The sequence below is a fragment of the Lepidochelys kempii genome, chromosome 20 (genome assembly GCF_965140265.1).
Source record: "Lepidochelys kempii isolate rLepKem1 chromosome 20, rLepKem1.hap2, whole genome shotgun sequence".
Taxonomy (NCBI): Eukaryota; Metazoa; Chordata; order Testudines; family Cheloniidae; genus Lepidochelys; species Lepidochelys kempii.
In genome coordinates this window covers 764,333-782,017 of record NC_133275.1, presented here as the reverse complement: position 1 = coordinate 782,017, position 17,685 = coordinate 764,333, and the positions used below count along the sequence as shown (strand labels likewise).

Below are 17,685 nucleotides of genomic sequence, written 5' to 3'. Positions count from 1 at the left end.
TCCTGCTGGTAATAGCTAACCTTAAGTGATCACTTGATGAAGTGAGCTGTAGCTCAGGAAAGCTTATGCTCAAATAAATTGGTTAGTCTCTAAGGTGCCACAAATCCTCCTTTTCTTAGTGCTTATGAGGGTGGAGTGAGGGGATACAGGGCATGAATGACACACGAGCAATACATGTGTACATTATAGGCAATGCAGGGGATCACAGAGCCGGTGTGAGGGAACACAGCGTGAGGGGATGCAGCGCATGAGGTGGGCGATGCATACCTATGTTATAGGCAACTCAGGGCATCACAAAGCTGGTGCAAGGGGACACAGGATGTGGGCAAGACAGCTGGGTGTGAGGTGAGGTGGGACCCCGTGAGGCAAGCCTGATGGGATGCAGGGCGAGGGGGGGGGTGATGCATACGTTCACGATAAGCAATGCAGGGCACCATGAAGCTGGTGTGAGGGGACACAGGGTGAGGGGACGCAGAACGTGAGGTGAGCGATGCGTACGTACAAGATAGGCAATGCACGGCATCACAAGCTGGTGCGAGGGGACACAGCATGAGGGGACGTAGGGCGAGGGGTGGGCGATGTGTACGTACACGATAGGCGATGCAGGGCATCACAAGCTGGTGCGAGGGGACGCAGGGTGTGAGGTGGGCGATGTATGCCTACCTCTCAGGCGATGCAGGGCATCACAAGCTGGTGCGAGGGGACACAGGGTGAGGGGACGCAGGGCGAGGGGTGGGCGATGTGTACGTACACGATAGGCGATTCAGGGCATCACAAGTTGGTGCGAGGGGACGCAGGGTGTGAGGTGGGCAATGTGTGCCGACCTTACAGGCGATTCAGGGCATCACAAGCTGGTGCGAGGGGGCACAGGGTGAGGGGACACAGGGCGAGGGGTGGGCGATGTGTACGTACACGATAGGTGATTCAGGGCATCACAAGATGGTGCGAGGGGACACAGGCGTGAGGTGGGCGATGTGTGCCAACCTTACAGGCGATTCAGGGCATCACAAGCTGGTGCGAGGGGGCACAGGGTGAGGGGACGCAGGGCGTGAGATGGGCGAGGGGTACGGACACCTCAGGCGACGCGGGGCGAGGGGGCGCAGGGCGTGAGATGGGCGAGGGGTACGGACACCCCAGGCGACGCGGGGCGAGGGGGCGAAGGGCGTGAGATGGGCGAGGGGTACGGACACCACAGGCGATGCGGGGCGAGGGGGCGCAGGGCGTGAGATGAGCGAGGTGTACGGACACCCTAGGTGACGCGGGGCGAGGGGGCGCGGGGCAAGGGGTACAGACCCCCTAGGTGACGCGGGGCGAGGGGTACGGACCCCCTAGGTGACGCGGGGCGAGGGGGCAAAGGGCGTGAGATGGGCGATGTATGCCTACCTCTCAGGCGATGCAGGGCATCACAAGCTGGTGCGAGGGGACACAGGGTGAGGGGACGCAGGGCGAGGGGTGGGCGATGTGTACGTACACGATAGGCGATTCAGGGCATCACAAGTTGGTGCGAGGGGACGCAGGGTGTGAGGTGGGCGATGTGTGCCGACCTTACAGGCGATTCAGGGCATCACAAGCTGGTGCGAGGGGGCACAGGGTGAGGGGACGCAGGGCGTGAGATGGGCGAGGGGTACGGACACCCCAGGCGACGCGGGGCGAGGGGGCACAGGGCGTGAGATGGGCGAGGGGTACGGACACCCCAGGCGACGCGGGGCGAGGGGGCGCAGGGCGTGAGATGGGCGAGGGGTACGGACACCCCAGGCGACGCGGGGCGAGGGGGCGCAGGGCGTGAGATGGGCGAGGGGTACGGACACCCCAGGCGACGCGGGGCGAGGGGGCGCAGGGCGTGAGATGGGCGAGGGGTACGGACACCCCAGGCGACGCGGGGCAAGGGGGCGCAGGGCGTGAGGTGGGCGAGGGGTACGGACACCCTAGGTGACGCGGGGCGAGGGGGCGCGGGGTACAGACCCCCCAGGTGACGCGGGGCGAGGGGTACGGACCCCCCAGGTGACGCGGGGCGAGGGGTACGGACCCCCCAGGTGACGCGGGGCGAGGGGTACGGACCCCCCAGGTGACGCGGGGCGAGGGGGCGAAGGGCGTGAGATGGGCGAGGGGTACGGACACCCCAGGCGACGCGGGGCGAGGGGCACAGACCCCCCAGGTGACGCGGGGCGAGGGGGCGAAGGGCGTGAGGTGGGCGAGGGGTACGGACACCCCAGGCGACGCGGGGCGAGGGGCGAGGGGCACAGACCCCCTAGGTGACGCGGGGCGAGGGGCACAGACCCCCTAGGTGACGCGGGGCGAGGGGTACGGACCCCCCAGGCGACGCGGGGCGAGGGGTCGCGGGGTACGGATCCCCCAGGCGACGCGGGGCGAGGGGGCGCGGGGCGTGAGGTGGGCGAGGGGTACGGACCCCCCAGGCGACGCGGGGCGAGGGGTACGGACCCCCCAGGCGACGCGGGGCGAGGGGGGCGCGGGGCGAGGGGTACAGACCCCCTAGGTGACGCGGGACGAGGGGTACGGACCCCCCAGGCGACGCGGGGCGAGGGGTACGGACCCCCCAGGCGACGCGGGGCGAGGGGGCGCGGGGCACGGACCCCCTAGGTGACGCGGGACGCGGGGCACGGACCCCCCAGGCGACGCGGGACGCGGACCCCCCAGGCGACGCGGGACGCGGGGCACGGACCCCCCAGGCGACGCGGGACGCGGGGCACGGACCCCCCAGGCGACGCGGGACGCGGGGCACGGACCCCCCAGGCGACGCGGGGCGAGGGGGCGCGGGGCACGGACCCCCTAGGTGACGCGGGGCGAGGGGTACGGACCCCCCAGGCGACGCGGGGCGAGGGGGCGCGGGGTACGGACCCCCCAGGCGACGCGGGGCGAGGGGGCGCGGGGTACGGACCCCCCAGGCGACGCGGGGCGAGGGGGCGTGGGGCGAGGGGTACGGACCCCCTAGGTGACGCGGGGCGAGGGGGCGCGAGGTACGGACCCCCCAGGCGACGCGGGGCGAGGGGGCGCGGGGTACGGACCCCCTAGGTGACGCGGGGCGAGGGGGCGCGGGGTACGGACCCCCCAGGCGACGCGGGGCGAGGGGGCGTGGGGTACGGACCCCCCAGGCGACGCGGGGCGAGGGGGCGCGAGGTACGGACCCCCCAGGCGACGCGGGGCGAGGGGGCGCGGGGTACGGACCCCCTAGGTGACGCGGGGCGAGGGGGCGCGGGGTACGGACCCCCCAGGCGACGCGGGGCGAGGGGGCGCAGGCACGGCAGCTGTGTGGCGAGGCGACGCGGGCCCCAGGGCCAGGCCGGGCGGGATGCGGGGCGCGGACAGGGCTCGCCCTGCTGCCCTGGCCGGGGCAGGCGGGAACGAGCCGTGGGGAACGCAGGCGCCGCCCGGCTACGTTCTCGCGTGCCCCGTTCGGGGGCTCGTGGGCTCCGGGGCAGCGCCAAGGGGCCGCAGGCGAGGCCGCGCGGGGCGGCTCGTGAGGGGAGACAGGGCGGGGGCTGAGCAACGAGTCCAGCGCGGCGAGGAGGGGGCAGAGCAGCTGCCTCGCCCACGCCCCCAGGGGAGGGGACCCGAGCGAGCCGCGAGCTCCCCTCCCCCAAGCCCTGGGCGCGAGGCTGTCGCGCGCTCCCTCAGCGTCCGCGTCTCCTAGTCCCTTCCCCCCCTTCGCGCTCCTTGATTCGATCGCGTCCGCCGCCCTTCCCGCTCGCGCCCTGATTGAGTCGTTCACGTCCGCTCTTACCTCAGAGGCCCAGAGGCCGCGCCGCCCTCCTCGCCCCGCGAGCACCCAGAGGGAAGAGCCGCCGCTCGCGCCGCCGCTGTCTCCGTCTCAGGAAACCGGCGCCGCCGGCATCGTAAACACAGCAGGCCCGGCCGGGACGCTCGAGGTGGGCGGGCTGCAACCATAGAGTCAACCGGAGGCCTGGGCTAGAGATTCCGACCATAGAGTTCCCCGCCTAGAGCGCCTTTCAGGGCATCCCTGAGGACGCGCCATAGAGTTCCGGAGGTCTAAGTGACGTCGACGTCCCTCCGAGGCCTCCTCAACCGCCCCCCCCCCCTCGAATCTTCCCGCCGAGCTCGGGGGTGGCCCCGCTGTCCAGGGTGACGGGGCTGCTAGGCCCGAGCATCGGCCCAGCAGCCGCCATCTTCGTGCCGCGGGAGGGACAGTCCCTGCTCCGCTCACAGGGCCACGCCGCAGCCCTCAGCCCGCTGGCGCGGCGCGCGGACAGGGCTTCACCCCTCCCGCCCGGGGCTCACCGGCCCAGCTCCCGGTGCTGTTCATGGGTCAGCCCTGAGTCGGCGGCCGCCTGCCAGAGAGCGGTGCTGAGGGGCTGCCCGTGGCGTGAAACCCGCGGCCCCAGCGCTGAGGGGCGGCCCGGTCTTCACGGACCCACACTGCTCCCCGTGGCGTGAGACCCGCGGCCCCAGCGCTGAGGGGCGGCCCGGTCTTCACGGACCCACACTGCTCCCCGTGGCGTGAAACCCGCGGCCCCAGCGCTGAGGGGCGGCCCGGTCTTCACGGACCCACACTGCTCCCCGTGGCGTGAGACCCGCGGCCCCAGCGCTGAGGGGCGGCCCGGTCTTCACGGACCCACACTGCTCCCCGTGGCGTGAAACCCGCGGCCCCAGCGCTGAGGGGCGGCCCGGTCTTCACGGACCCACACTGCTCCCCGTGGCGTGAAACCCGCGGCCCCAGCGCTGAGGGGCGGCCCGGTCTTCACGGACCCACACTGCTCCCCGTGGCGTGAGACCCGCGGCCCCAGCGCTGAGGGGCGGCCCGGTCTTCACGGACCCACACTGCTCCCCGTGGCGTGAAACCCGCGGCCCCAGCGCTGAGGGGCGGCCCGGTCTTCACGGACCCACACTGCTCCCCGTGGCGTGAGACCCGCGGCCCCAGCGCTGAGGGGCGGCCCGGTCTTCACGGACCCACACTGCTCCCCGTGGCGTGAGACCCGCGGCCCCAGCGCTGAGGGGCGGCCCGGTCTTCACGGACCCACACTGCTCCCCGTGGCGTGAGACCCGCGGCCCCAGCGCTGAGGGGCGGCCCGGTCTTCACGGACCCACACTGCTCCCCGTGGCGTGAAACCCGCGGCCCCAGCGCTGAGGGGCGGCCCGGTCTTCACGGACCCACACTGCTCCCCGTGGCGTGAGACCCGCGGCCCCAGCGCCGGGCATTGTCTCCACCCCGAAGTGGGGCCCATGAAAGAGAGGACCTCGTCCACCTCGTCTTTCCAATACCTAAGTTGAACCTAACTTGTGAACACTGGCATCATGAACCGACCGGTCAACGACACACATCATGGGGAACTAGGAGTACACAATCAGGCAGCAGAGATCCCCACCCTAAAAGCAAATACTGTACAGTACAGTGTTAAACTTAAGGGGAGGGGGGAGATTTGACAAGGTAAGGAAACTAGTTCTGTACTTGTTTCATTTAAATTAAGATAGTTAAAAGCAGCATTTTTCTTCTGTAAAGTTTCAAAGCTTGACTGTCAATGGTTGGTTGCAGACTTTTGAAAGAACCACCCTAACATTTTGTTCAGAGTTATGAACCACCTCCATTTTCAAGTTGTTCATAACTATGAGGTTCTATTGCACCCTGGGACAAACATGGCCATAACCTGCAGATGTTCAAAACAACATTACCAGTCCGCAAGGAGAGTAATTTGTGGGACATCATGTCACCTGACACCTCATTCAAGCTGCACGAGAACATGTCAGGCACTCTAGAGAAGTGTAGTTGTAGCGAAAACTGTTACCTATTACCTATACCTATTACCCTGTTCCTTTGTGCTCCCTCCACCTGTTGTCTTTTGTGTAGCTTTATTGTGTGGTGTAGTGCAGTAAGGTACCAATTTATTATTGGAGCCTATAGGTATTACATTATAATCAAAAACAGGACATTAGCTCACCCACAGAAGATTCTTCAAGTGTCTCTCTCCCCTCCCTGTTCCTTCCCACACAGTAACGTGCTAAATCCTCAAAACCTCCTTCAGTTTGAGATTGTTTTTATAGTGAGCAAATTTAATTTTCAGACTCCTTCCAGATAAGTAAACTACGAGCATAGGGAGATACTGAAAGAAAGACCATTCAAACAATACTGAGAAACAAACCGATGGAACCCAAGCAATGTCCTAACCCTGTAATCCCAGCATTTCCCAATTAGCAGAGAGATATAATCAGCAAGGTGTTAATAAAAAGGCCCTGCTTGAGGAACAAATTAAAGCCAGTCAGTAATCAAAATAAAAGCTTCATTTAGGAGAAAAGAATCATTATACATTTTCCTACTAAATTGTTTAGTGTTGCTGTGCACTGTTAAACAGCTGCTCATTTCTACCACAAAGGTTCAATTTCAGTTGTTGGCAAAGCAATTCTTTTATATGTACTTATGTTTACGGTTGACATGTTTTCTTTCAAAATGTCACAGCACCATTCAGCATTTTGGTGGCAGAAGAGACTCTAAAACCCCAGCTTTTGCTCTAGCCTGATTTTTAAGTCTGTCATCAGTGGAAATTATAGTTATTTTATTTACAACATACCTCTATTATAGTTTTTTACATACATTTTAATATTGAAAATTTTTATAAACTACCTCTTATAAAGATTAAACCAGTGGCTCTCAACCTTTCCAGAGTCTTGTGTACCCCTTTTAAGCATCTTGTGTACCCCCAAGTTTTACCTCACTTTAAAACTTACAAAATTAGACATACAAATACAAGTGTGACAGAACACTATTACCAAAAAATTGCTTACTTTTTAATTTTTACATTATAAAATAAGTTGAAACGTACATATGGTACTTACGTTTCAGTGGATAGTATACAGAGCAGTATAAACAAACAATTGTCTATGAAATTTTAGTTTGTACTAACTTCTTTAGTGTTTTTTATGTAGCCTATTATAAAACTAGGCAAATATCTAGATGAGTTGATGTACCCCATGGAAGATCTCTGTGTACCCTGAGGAGCACACATACCCCTGGTTGAGAACCACTGGATTAAACCACTGTGACACAACAACAATCTTTAATACCGCAAGCATGGTTAACTGCAGTTTGTTAGTGATGATGTATTAAGTCTCAATAAGAGAAAGTGGAAAGCCAATGCAATGACGACAGTGTTAACATGTTACTTAACAGTTGGCATCTGTAACAATGCTTTCTGATGGTTCTCCAAATTTGCCGCTGCCCTACAGCTGATGTCTTGCTAGCATAAAGCTGCAATATTGTTCTTTAGTTCTAGGTTTACATAAAGCTCAATTAATGCACTGTAGCCAGTGCGAACAGATTGCGCAAGAGCATGAAAAAGCCTATGCAACTTGCCTGACAGGTTGCTGAAAGAAAGAAAGAAAAATCTCCAATAGCGAGAAATAATTATTTAAATGTAACACCAAATAATAGAAGTGGGGTTTTTACCCACGAAAGCTTATGCTCAAATAAATCTGTTAGTCTTTAAGGTGCCACCGGACTCCTTGTTGTTTTTGTGGATACAGACTAACACAGCTACGCCCTGATACAAATAATTACAATGGACTTTGTTTAGAGACCTTCTGTACAGCTTGAACCCTTTGCATTTCATATTCAAAAAATCACTCATACCAAAACAAAAATAAAAGCATTTAATTTTATTTTGCAACTGAAATATGAAAAAATGAATCAGATGTGCCAATCAAACATGAATAAAGCAAAACATCAAATATTGCCACAAAATTATGATAATTTAGTGGTGGTTAACATCTAAGCCATCAGAATTTAAATACAGTAACAAACCAATGCCAGAAAATATATTTCCTTTAAATATAAGTATGTCTGTAATACAATGATGTGCAATTTTAAGCAATTCTTGTTAGACTTTTTTAAAAACACTATTGTTTCAATACAGTTTAAAATAGAGGAAGTTACATCACTGAAAATAGACTTGGGTTTCTCTTTAGCCTCATTGCATAGTAAAGGTGGCTTTAGACTAAGAGCAGAGATCAAACATGTAAATGTATGTAGCAATCTTATCTTTTTGCCAACATTCTTACTCTAAGATTGAAACATACATACAGATTGCTACCTTTTTTATCTGCATAAATAATCTAAAAAAAAAATTAATAAAAGTTGCAAGTGGTAGTTAGTACAGTACATTATGAGTAACATTCCCTTTCTGTTCACAGTGATTCTTTCACAGCTACCTTTAGGGTCCCAATTACAGAGAGTTTAGCTATTTACTGTAATGGAAGCTGTGTCAAGTTTGATCCACATATAATTTAATTCAGGAGGAATCTTTCCACTGACTTCAATGAATGTTGGAGCAGGCCCACAAAGGCTAGAATGTAATTACATTGAATAGAATGTAAATACTTTTCAGTTTGTGTATACATAAGCCACACACCCTCCACAGCTGCCAGCAACACGCAGATCAAGTGTTCCGATGACAAGATGGTAACTATGACAAAGTTCATGATCTGATGTCATCAGAACCTTGAGGCATGTCACCTTTACCCTTTTTCCTGTGTTTTAGGTTTTTAATATTTACATTAGTTGGATATTTGTTTTATCTTTATTATGTATTAAAAGTTTAACAGTAATTGACTTTTAAAATCAATCCCTTCCCAGTTATTTTCTTTTTTAAATGATCATTCTTGGTAAATTTGGGATTTAAACAAAATATAGATTAAAATATTTCATTTACATTTCATTTGTTAGTTCTGAAGCTCAGACACTAGGGGCTTGGCTACACTTACAGCGCTCTAACTTGCTGACTTAGGGGTGTGAAAAATCACCCCCCCCCCCGAGCACAGCAAGTCAGAGCGCTTTAAAGCGCTAGTGTAAACAGGCTCCGAGTGCTGGGAGCCATGCTCTCAGTGCTCAGAGCTAATCCCCTCATGGAGGTGGATTACCAGGAGTGCTGGGAGACCTGTCCCCCAGCCCTTGCGTGCGACCACACTCGCACTTCAAAGTGCTGCCGCAGGAGCGCTCCCACGACAGCACTTTGAAGTTTCCAGTGTAGCCATGCCCTTAGACTAACCAATCCCATTTTTTTCGTTAGTTTCTAGTTGTAAATTTTACTTTCCTGCACTAACATTATGCCGTGTTGTGTTACAAATAAAGGGAGTATTTTAATTGTTAGTTTAATTTTAAAATATAACTTTTTGGGGGGTATAGGTTTTACAGAAGGTATTTCTTCACCTCCAAACTGTAAATTTGGGGATAAATTTGACTTGACATTGACCCTTTAAATTAAAATATTGTACAAAAAGACTTTTGCCTCAGTGTGTACAAAATTGTTTGTAAAAGGTTTGCTATTCAAGGAAAAAAACAAATGGGTATTTGGTTTGTTTCAGACTTCTAGTTCTATGTTAAAGCAATTATAAAACACCTCATTGCTCCACGTGGCTGGTGAGGGGGCTGAATTATAGCTGTAGATGTGACTGACATCTAAGACAAGCAACAGAAACCTAAATTTTCATCATCTGAATACTACAACCCTATCATGAAAGGTTTACAAAGAGGTTTGGAGGATTGCCCTTACATTTAATGTAATGTAGTTACAACTGTGAATCTAAATTTCTTAAGACATCCTAGTAATAATATATCTCCCCTTCCAGGAAATTAGCTGATGGGGAGCCTGTGAAATACAGACAGTTAATGCCAAACTCTTTCTCCAACACCATTTTGATATGCATTTCACTTTGGAAGCAGTAGCTTGCTTCACTGCAAGACATCTTGGCACACTGTCCTACTGCAGGCTCATTTTAGTATACACAGGAGACAAATGCCACAGAGTAACAGTTTGAGATTTTTTTAAAAGAATAATATGTAAAATATTTCAAATAGAAAAATGCTTTGTTAATATGTCCTTGGTATTTTTTTAAAATTCCTCTTGAAACTACAGCTCAAACTCTAAATTCTCAAGAATCTGTTTAGACAAAGACAACTCTTGAGCAGTACTGTGCCAGAGGAATAAGTAAAGTACTAAAGTTACAATATATTGCTATAAATCCTCACCAGCTTATAAGCATATCTTGATAGTACTGTTGTAACCAAAACTGAAAAAATGTCCTCAAATCACCCAACAAATTTAGTAATTGAAATCTAAGCCCACTTCTTGAAAGGCATGATAAAAGGAATTAGAAAATAAAAAGAGTAACATAACTAATAAAGCACTGATCATTGCATTCATGCTGGATACCTGTATGATTCCAGACTCTCTAGTCAGATTAATTATCCTTTTATATTTACATAGTTCCCCCACACAACCAAGATTGAATAAATCATTATGTGTCCTAGAAATAGCAGAAAATTACAGAAATACACCTTCAACTGTTTATTTTTATTCTATATCAAGCTAAGCTGTGTGAAAAAGGCTTTCTGGAAAGGGAATGTGTTAATATAAAAAAGGAAAGCACAGTAGGCCTACCATTTAGGGTTTTCGGAAAAGCCTGTTTGGATAGATCTACACACACATTTTATACACAGAGAGCTGGATAATAAAAATTATAATCTCACTTTACCAAAGTATTTATTTACATCTACAGATACTTGAAGTAGATAAGATTTCCTTCAACACAATCTCTATCATTCGTTTTTGACAGCACAGATTATTCAATGTTGAATCTCAGATAATGCCAAATGTCCTATCTCATCTCTCAGTGGAAAACCAAATGTAGCTGTTCTGCCATGACAGCTGGCCAAAGAAAGTTTAAGGGTGGGGAATATTAACAGTGTTGGGTTTTTTCCTCCTAGGTTTTAAACTTAATATAACAAAATAGTCTAACATTCTTTCCAACTTTACTGGTATTTTTATCCTGTACATGTCAATGGTTGTTTTCAGTTCTCTCTCTCTGTGTATTAAAGAGGAGATAAATGGCATAAAAATGTTCCCTGACAATAAATAAATGGGGCCAACAGGTATAGTCCAAGGTCAAGAGAGACACTTAATATGTCTGACAATGTAAACAGTGTTCAATAATACAAATAATGTCCATAACAATTAACAGTACAGTGTTTAAATTAAGTCAAACCTTTAAATGGTTTAACTGATATTAATGCCAGAGTACAAAGATAATATACCTTAGTTAAAAAGGAATTTATATTTCAAAAGTCCACATTTCCTAAAATCATGGACAAAATCTTGTGGAACATGGTAGAGTGAGCAAACAGTGCTGTGCATGTAGTGAAAGCACCCTGACAAATTTGTAACTTTGCTAAAAGTCACACCACAAATTGCATTGTTTTAAACCAGATTGCAGGACGGCTGAGCTTTCACAAATTTATTCACAAAGTGAAATGAAACTATTTGCTGTTTGAATAGGCTGGTTTCTAATTGGCTGAAGCACCACACATGTTCAAGGGCAATCAGAATTCAGCGGGTCAGTTATGGTACAGTAAATTGTGTTCAACTGGTATATATTTTCTAGATAAACAATTTAGTATAATAGTAAACTTGAACACAGATAGGATAAGTGATTCCTGTTTTGAAATTCAATTTATTTGAGCATAAGCTTTCGTGAGCTACATACAGCTCACTTCATCAGATGCATATGATACAGTGAGCTTTAGCTCACGAAAGCTTATGCTCAAATAAATTGGTTAGTCTCTAAGGTGCCACAAGTCCTCCTGTTTTTTGCGAATACAGACTAACACGGCTGTTACTCTGAAACCTGTTTTGAAATTGTTTCACTTCAAAATTAATGTATTATGGATATGAAAACATCATATCAGGAGAAAGTAGCCTTAGTAAACCATGTAAGGGCTGGATCCTGTAACTTGCTGAGTGCCCTCAACCCACAGTGGTTTCAGTGGGATTTGCAAGGTGCTCAGCATTTTGCTGAATAGGACCTTCAGTTATACAAGATAAATATTTGAGTGTGAGATTTTCGAAAGCACTCAGCAGTGGCCTAACTCTGCGCCCACTGAAGTGTAATGCTGAATGTATTTTAAAATCCCACGTGAAAGCTTTAATTTTTTTCTTAATGCAAACAATTCATAATGTAAAATATTTTGAGATTGATCAATAGCAATTTTTTACAATAACCTACTTATCAGAAATTATTAAACAAACTAAACAAAAGCCAAGTGATGGTCTATTTTTAGCAATTTAAGAACAAATCACTGTTCAAAGTAAAATATTAAAAATAAGTGTGTAATGTTTTGATTGCACATTAGTCCTCCCTCACCCAATGGATCTCAACTATAATCTGATCTGAAATGATAGAGGGGCCCAGTACTTTAGGTCTGCACATCTTTGATTTGATGGAAGTTGAGAGCGCTCAGTTCCTCACAGGTTCAGGTTGCTAGCACTGCGCAATACAGCAGGTTTTGCATATATCAGTGAATGCGAACAATTTAATGCATTTGAAAAATGCATTCGTGCTCCCAAATTCACCAGAACAAGTAACACCCAATGTTTGTTTCCTCAAGGAAGAAGTTTAGAGAGACAGCAGATGAAGAACTAGGAAAGCAATCAGGCATCAATATTTATTAATACAAGACAAAGGAAACACAATCAATGCGTTGATGGAACACTGTCCAGCCAGGTGTTAAATTTAAAAATGTATCTACTCTAATTTCAAATAAATAAAAAACCTTTATACATAATTACATAATGTTGTAGTCTGAATTTGACAATGGTAAATATGTTGATAGTAATTAAAGAAAAATTACATTTAGGCTAAAAATTTAATCTTGTTTTTACAATTTTATCTCCAGGACAAATAGTATGACCCAATTTAATTACAGAGTTATCAGAAGCGCAGTGTAAGTGTTAACAGACAGACTTATGTAAAGTACTGCAATTTTATGCCACAAATACTTTTGCTAGGGCAGTAATCATACAATAGTCAGGTGTATAAGAACTTTTTTTAGTTCAGAGGTAACAGTTCTCAGGGTACACTGCAGCTCTCAACTCAGATTCATGGCATGGACACTATTGGGACGTTTATTTGCTTCTGCAACTGGATGAACTGCAAAAAGCCAAACTGGAGTGGAGAGCTGAACATGAGTAGGTTTGCCCCTTTGGACTCATTGCTGGATTCAAAAGGGTACCATACATGGTTATGATGGGGGAAGAGGCAAATCCAGCTCTGAACAGGAATAGCTAATGTCAAAGCCTTTGGTGGCCAGCCAGGTTCCTTAATCTAAATGTCAAGAGTCATTCACTTAGGGGATTCTTCCCTATTACAATGAGAAAATATTTTTGGATGAATTGGTTACATCTCTCAAGGCTCTCCCAAAATGAATCAAATTAGTTGTTAATCAGTTTGGAAGAGCCACTGTGCTCCCAAACTCAAGGAGACATCAGCGACTGATACTTAGTGCTGAATAACTAGTTATTTACAGGGACGTCATAAGGATTAGATTGTATCCCCATCTATAGATTTGCCAACTAAGGCAGTGAAATAACTTGCCCAAGGCTACACAGCAAGTCAGCAGCAAAACTGTTATTAGAATCCAGGACTTCCTGACACCCAGCCCATGTTCATTCCGCTAACACACGCTTTTTCCTGTTATGCTGAACACACTCTCAGAAGCACCAGTAATGTCAAAGTTGGCCATTTTTATATGCTACTTATCAGAAAACAAGATTTGAGGGGACAAAAAGACCGTAGATTACAATTTGAATCCATGAGTTCCCTAGTCACAGAAATGTATGGATCAGAATACAGTTGATTAGAATCACACTAAACTAGACATATTTATAAACGAAATTATTCAGCTTCTAGAAATTCAAGTTGAGGTGGAGGGAGGAGAAATCAAAATTACTGAGCTTTTCAGTATTAGAGAGAACACTTCAGCCTTCTAGATTGAAAGTTCCAAAATGCCACTCTAAAAGTCTCTCTGCACTGCACATATTAGCAATCCTTGATTAAATTCATATCACAAGTCATTTGTGAATTTTTGTTAATGCAAAATTATGTAAATGGAGAAACCCAATCAAAGTTTCTAGAGTTGTGCTATGGTTCTCCCTCAGTGGACAAGGATTTAATATTTTCAGAACAATGCATCTAAAAAGTTAAGTAACTAGGATATGAAAAAAGCCTTTCAGAACTGTCTTCTCAACAGTCAGGAGAACAAAGTGAAGCTGCATTGCAAATCATTCCTGCCATACAAGGAAAGTGTGTAATAAAAAGGGGAGATTCTCTCAAGGAGGTCAGGGCTGGTCATAGGCAATTTATATGCTGTTACCCAGCTGATCAACACTAGCATTTAATTTGTATCAACAACAACTACACAGTTGTCCATTTCCTAATTTCTGTAGAGGATCTGTTAAAACCACATTCATATGGAGGCTCTGTACACTTTATAACTACCTAGCAGTATGACTGTGGAAATACTGTTATTTTAAAATATCCACGAGGGTCTTATTTCAAAATCTAGGAATTTAACATCAACTCTTTAGAAAAGTAAATTTTTAAGCTGCTTGTGTGTAAAGAATTCTCTCCCTCTGTTAGACCTGCCATACTCAATTAAGATACATCCTTCCACCTCTATGACAGGCAAATTAACCCTAAATATTTTGAGAATATATTCAGAGCTTTATATCTGAATTTTAACACTCCAGCCCCGAATGAAGAACTGTTATAAAGCATTCATGAGGAAGGGGTTTCAAGTACAGAACCACGACTTGTTTACAGATGGCTGTCACAGCAGCACTTAATATAGCTGTTATAGATTTGGATTTATACAAGTTTACATTATAAACATTTATAAAAATTACCTAAACACACTGTATACTTGTTACAGGGGTAAATAATACATATTAAAATATTTTAAGCATGTATTTACATAACAGACCATAATTGGCCCAAAAGAGCTGTTACAATTTCTGCTGTCAGGTCTTATATGCTTCCAAAGTTTTGTTTTCTTAATCACATAAGGGAAAAAACAAGAAATTCAACTATGCTCAAATGCTGTTAAAGGTGAGATGAAAGAAAGATAGTTGCTTCTGAAACCTTGTCTCTCCCTCAGCCCACTGTGCCAGACAACTACAATAACTTCCAAATGGTTAGTGTTCTTGCATGCTTTAAGGCTTCTGCTTTTCAGCATTTATAAAGGCCGCAAACTCACCAGCTCTTTCGGGATGCTGTAATCTTGACTTTTTTGAAGATATTTCACTATGCATGCACTAGAACAACATTCTCCTTGCTTTCTGTTGCCACTTTGTCCCTCTTGTTTTTTTTAAAAAAAAAAAAAAAAAAATCACACTGCTGATTTCAGCCAACTCCCTTCCAGAATCATCAAATTCTTTCTGGTGAATGCCTCAAGGAAATTCAGGGCATTTTCCATATAAAGCCCATGTACACATTACATTTGCTGCTATAACTGTGGGCACACTGTGGAATAAATTAAGGATGGAGCCACAATCCCAGCAATAAATTTAATTATTTTTGTCAATCTGTGCCATAATCTTAGCTTTTCGTTTTTTAAACACAAAGCTCTGTAATGAGAGGAAGCCGAGGCTGTCTCACAAGCGTACAAATTTCAGTTAAGCATTCTGGAGATGCAATGCAGTTTCTATCAAATTTTTATTTTATTTTTAGTGTTTCAAAAGCTTAAATACTTCAACCTCATTTAGAAAGATGTGCCTTAAAAACATAGGCTTCTACATACTATGACATTCTGGCCAGCAATAAAAGACTACATACATACTGAATTAAGAAAACTTTTGTAAGATTTGCATTTTCACATTAGTTGTCTAACCAAATTACAGTCCTCATCATTACTTAAGCCAATTTTCTATGTGAATTATGTATATTAATATTTACATTTTAAAAATATAGGCAAAATCCATTTTAAATTAAAGAAATATCTATACGAATAAGTAATTCTTACTTTCAGGGGGTTATTGGATTTGGTCATGGCACAATTTTAAATAAGCAGTGAGATCCCATGGAACGAACAGCTACAGTATAGTTGCAAAGTACATTATATACTGGGGAACTGCAGGACTCTGATGACTCTTTTCTTAATAAGTTTATTATCTTAAGTAAATAAACCCTCCCCTTATAGAATCATAAAACAGTATTAGATAAAAATACAAATATGTACAACAGATGAAAAAAGTAACACTACTGTAAAGGCCTTAGGAATTTTGTAGCTCACACACTTGTCAACTTTGCATTGTCTATAAAGCTAATGTTCAGTAAACTGTTACAAACATTTTCCATTGTCTACCATATTTCCACTTGACCCTCAGTTGTTGATGTGATCATAATCCCATAGGATGAAATGAAGGGAATACGGTGGCAATCACAAACTTGACATCAAGTATTAGTACTTTTCACCAGCTTCATTTCTATAGCCACCATTGATCATTTTAGTGGTCCTACAAAGTTTGTGAACATTATCCCCTCTAACCCATTACATGTTATAAGCCACATAGATGGGATCTAACTGATCAGCCAGGAAACTGTCGCGGAGATGCATCCGTTGTTTTTCTCCTCTGGAATTGATGGGAATAACTCCTGGATCCACCACCACCACAACTCCCACGATTAGGTAATGTTCTTCCAGAACCACATTGGTAACTAGAGGGACTAAATCCAGGGCTTCCTGTTCACAGCCACACAGCTCCACAACTACCACCAGCAAGTTGGTCCATGTGAACACAGCACTGAAATTTAATAAAAATATATACTTAATGCATACATTTTGTATAAACATGAAGTTACAAATCTTATTCCCCCTTCCCATATCTTCCTCTTTTGTTCAGGTCCCCAGACAGCATGATGATGTACAAACAGTGCACATACCAGAACTTTCCCTGTTGTTTCATTACTTTTAGGTACCCAGTTCATGGAAGGCAGCTCTAGCATAATGCATACATGATGTAGCATACGTTTGAACTCTTCACACTTATCTGTGAGCAGACTACACATCCAGTATCTTAGCAAGGAGATGCTGGCAGTATGCTGGGGGAGGGAAAGTGTTGAGGAGCTGCATATTAAAGTTACACTTCTGACTTGGAACAGGATTCCCAGCCACAGTCCTTTCTACATTTGGGAACAACTGCTCCCATTTTCCTCTGCACAAATCCTGGATTATCCCATTGTTCACATAGCATAAAGCTCCCGGACAGTTTGTTCTCTTTCAGGCATATTAAGCTAGTGTTCTAGTTTACCATTCAGCAATGCTCCTGTGCGTTCGAGATACTGAAGTCTCTATGTCAATTGGATGATAACGGAGTCCCCTCAGCTCCAAAGTTTCATCCAGTGCTCCTACGACATACAGTGCATCATGGCGATCTGGGGTTGAGGGAATGAAAAATTGTATACACACATTTTAAAATGGGGGATGGAAAAAGATACGTGATGCTGTGAGTAAAGTATTACAAATTGTGATCTTGGTGTATTCCCTAGTGGTCAATCAAGTGGTAGAACTACAACAGCATTGACAAATGCCAGGTTTAAACTAGAAACTTTTGTTAGCATAATAATGTTAGTTAGGGGACTGATTCTTTACAATATTTTTATACCAGCGAAAATCCCTAGTGTAGACACAGTTATACAAGCAAAAACATCCTTTTGATGGCACAAGCAGCGTCTCCACTAGGGGAGTTACCACTATAGCTGTACCAGCAAACCCTCTGTAGTGCAGACAAGTTCAAAGAGTTTGCTCTCTTCCTTCCCACCAGCATAACATGCTCCAGAGAATTGAAGTTATAAGAGGAAAATAGCCTGGAATAAAGGGATAGAAAAAAGTGC

At 46.9% G+C, this 17,685-nt stretch overlaps 2 protein-coding genes across 8 annotated transcripts in view; both read right to left on the bottom strand.

The window, feature by feature from the left end:
- ATF1 (activating transcription factor 1) overlaps positions 1-4,052 on the bottom strand; it is a 32,926-nt gene extending 28,874 nt beyond the window's left edge. Inside the window, exon 1 of the mRNA XM_073319105.1 lies at positions 3,740-4,052. The gene's annotated coding sequence lies outside the window, so the exon portion shown is untranslated. The remainder of the gene's footprint in view (positions 1-3,739) is intronic.
- Positions 4,053-7,605: 3,553 nt separating this feature from the next.
- Positions 7,606-17,685, bottom strand: part of DIP2B (disco interacting protein 2 homolog B) — a 134,070-nt gene continuing 123,990 nt past the window's right edge. For all 7 annotated transcript variants that reach the window (XM_073319096.1, XM_073319099.1, XM_073319098.1 and 4 more), the window contains 2 exons: positions 17,103-17,226; positions 7,606-16,595 (listed from right to left, as the gene is read on the bottom strand). In XM_073319096.1, coding sequence (XP_073175197.1) covers positions 16,343-16,595; positions 17,103-17,226 — 377 coding nt within the window. In that variant the 3' untranslated portion in view covers positions 7,606-16,342. The remainder of the gene's footprint in view (positions 16,596-17,102; positions 17,227-17,685) is intronic.